The 2500-nt window shown below is 33.5% G+C and overlaps 2 protein-coding genes across 2 annotated transcripts in view; one reads left to right on the top strand and one right to left on the bottom strand.

Annotated features, from left to right (window-relative positions):
- LOC144974184 (uncharacterized) overlaps positions 1-2500 on the bottom strand; it is a 12459-nt gene that overhangs the window by 2336 nt on the left and 7623 nt on the right. The gene's annotated exons all lie outside the window — the stretch shown is intronic.
- The window catches only part of LOC144974183 (uncharacterized), a 2917-nt gene continuing 427 nt past the window's right edge, over positions 11-2500 (top strand). The window contains exons 1-2 of the mRNA XM_078917100.1: positions 11-1278; positions 2241-2500. The exon at positions 2241-2500 is cut by the window's right edge and continues 427 nt beyond it. Of these exons, the coding sequence (XP_078773226.1) occupies positions 1110-1278; positions 2241-2476 (405 nt within the window). The 5' untranslated portion in view covers positions 11-1109 and the 3' untranslated portion in view covers positions 2477-2500. The remainder of the gene's footprint in view (positions 1279-2240) is intronic.

The following is a 2500-nucleotide window of genomic DNA, read 5'->3' on the forward strand; positions in this document are numbered from 1 at the left end:
GCAAAGAGGAAAAAAAAACGCGAAAATATGGGACGCTTTTTCGGCATTTTTTTTTCGACCTTTGGTTGTATCTTGCGTAATAAGTGGATTAAAAGATTGAAACTTGAAGAGTAAATTATGATGGTGTTTTGTAAAATACGGGAAAAGTACTCGTCATATTCATATGAAATGTTACAACCAAAAAGAAGAAATGTTCATGTATTACCTTGTCAGCGACAAAACCTCCACGCCCGGTAGTTTTAGAAATAAATTACTCCAAAGAGTAAAAATCTATTTTTAACGGTCTTTTGGTAATCGCACGAGTTTTGTCGCTTGACATAATCTAAAATGACCTTTTTTCTAACTGTGTGCCAACTTTCAGTCATATTCATCGAAAAACAGCGTCGTAATTAATTTTTTAAAATAGCATATTACGAAACGGCTTCGTCCCATATTTTGTCGCGAATTCGGGCACTTCGTGAGCGGAAAAGAGGCCCAAAGATTTGTGCGGGACAGTCATTGCTACATTATGTCATTATGCATCTATTTATTTAGTGACATAGTCTTGTCAATATGATCCACAACTTACACTTACTGGTAGGTGGCATCCACAATAATTGACTTAGGTGATTTTTGTTTCCTGTTTGCTGTCCAATATGATGAGAGCCAATTTCAGTTACCTACTTTTTCATCAACTTTAATCAAGAAACATCCAAGTAACTACTAACTCATTACTTTTTTTCATTAGATGTATGATGTATGAAGATTATTCTCATACTTATCCTATGTAACAAAAAATGAATTGATAGTATCGTTAATTTTATGATTGTAGTGCCAGCAAGAATCGCCAAATTTGAAATGATGAAACAATAATGGATAAATGAAAGCACTAATATTCAATTTAGTATTTCTTCCAATACTTGCTTTACTTTCGCTTCTCGATTATCTTTTCTTATTGTTTGTACCCTACCTAACCACAGATTTGTTTGTAACTTTATATGAAGAGTGATTTATTTTCTTGTACCATTATTCAATCTCTAGGTGAACTAAATTAGTTTAAATGTCTACATTATGTTTCAGTCATATTGTAATGATATTTATTGCTTTTGAATTTTGAATTTGCTAAGTAAATGATTTTCATGTTTTTAAAATTTTTCAGCAATCCGTTGTGTTGTCTAAATTGTGTTGCATTGGACTTAAACCATGACAAATGGAGAAAGTGTAACATCCTTGGCCATTTGAATGCTCAGATATACATTGAGTTGCAGTCTGCTGGGGCAATCCCAGTGCATGAGGAAGGTATGTCACCTACTAATTCGCTAAGAATGAATGGTACCTATTACATTTATCTGTGTAATAGTTGTTAGCTCGGAGTTAATAGCAGGCATCATATGCAATCGAATATATTTGCATTGTTGGCTAACTACAACTGGATAAAGTGTTTTTGTTTTTGTTGTGTGTTTAAAGTTATTTCTCTTCACTCTCATGATACCTTTTATTAAAAATATTATGCTGATCTCCAATAAGAATCTGAGTTTCAATTCTGATTGTTAGAATGTCATTTCTCCAAAGTGTAACAGCATTATCAAGTATCTTTCCATTGTATGAAATAGTAAAATAAATATTAAGTTGGTGTCAGGTTAGTTTATATTTAACCAGTGCATTGGCAGAATATCAGCAAATAACAATGCAAGATAAACGTGAGCTGTTGCAACTCGAGTTCCAGGTAATGGATGATTTTCCCCCATGATGATAATGATGAAGGTATACATTAATAATATTAACAACCATCAATTTTTGGATTTATTGGCTGCAAAGACTTCAGAGTAAAAGTCGTTTTTTTATTTTTTTAAGATGAAAAATCGAACAGTTATACCTCTTTTATCTGACTCATTGGGTGTGACTTTCAGCATATCACAGCAAATCCAATCCATGAATACAATGACAAGAAGTCATTCCTTGAAACATTTGGGGAAATTTCATTGTTTTGTAATCACATTACTCTCGGATACTTTCATATTTGAGGTTTTCTTCTTAATTCTATATGACAATAATTGTCAATTGGGGATTACAGTAAAATAAAGTTTTCAAAATAATAATAATATACTTACATCCCCAAAATACGCTCTCTCTCTCTCTCCCCCCCCCTCTCTCTCTCTCTCTCTCTCTCTGTCTCTCTCTCTCTCTCTGTGTCTCTCTTTCATCGCCCTTTCTAGTTATGTGTTCTTTCCCAATATAATTTTTTTCTTCTAATCCTTCAGACACTGGCGGTATTTCACCATTTCATTGGAATGGGAATGATACAAGCTCTTCAAATGAAAGTATCAGTGATGAAGAAATGCCACTGATTCTGCTGCAGCCAGATCCAGAAATGGATTCGACCGATTCTGAATCTGAGGTAGATGAAGCTGAAGAAACAATAGAACTCGGCAACTTCCAAAATAATTGTTTGTGGTGGAATGCACTGCTTGGAATAAGAATAAAATTCCACATATAGGAAGAATTCTATCAAAGTTCATAA

The sequence above is a fragment of the Berghia stephanieae genome, chromosome 5, assembly GCF_034508935.2.
Source record: "Berghia stephanieae isolate SIO BIC M18660-M18661 chromosome 5, UCSD_Bste_1.3, whole genome shotgun sequence".
Taxonomy (NCBI): domain Eukaryota; kingdom Metazoa; phylum Mollusca; class Gastropoda; order Nudibranchia; family Aeolidiidae; genus Berghia; species Berghia stephanieae.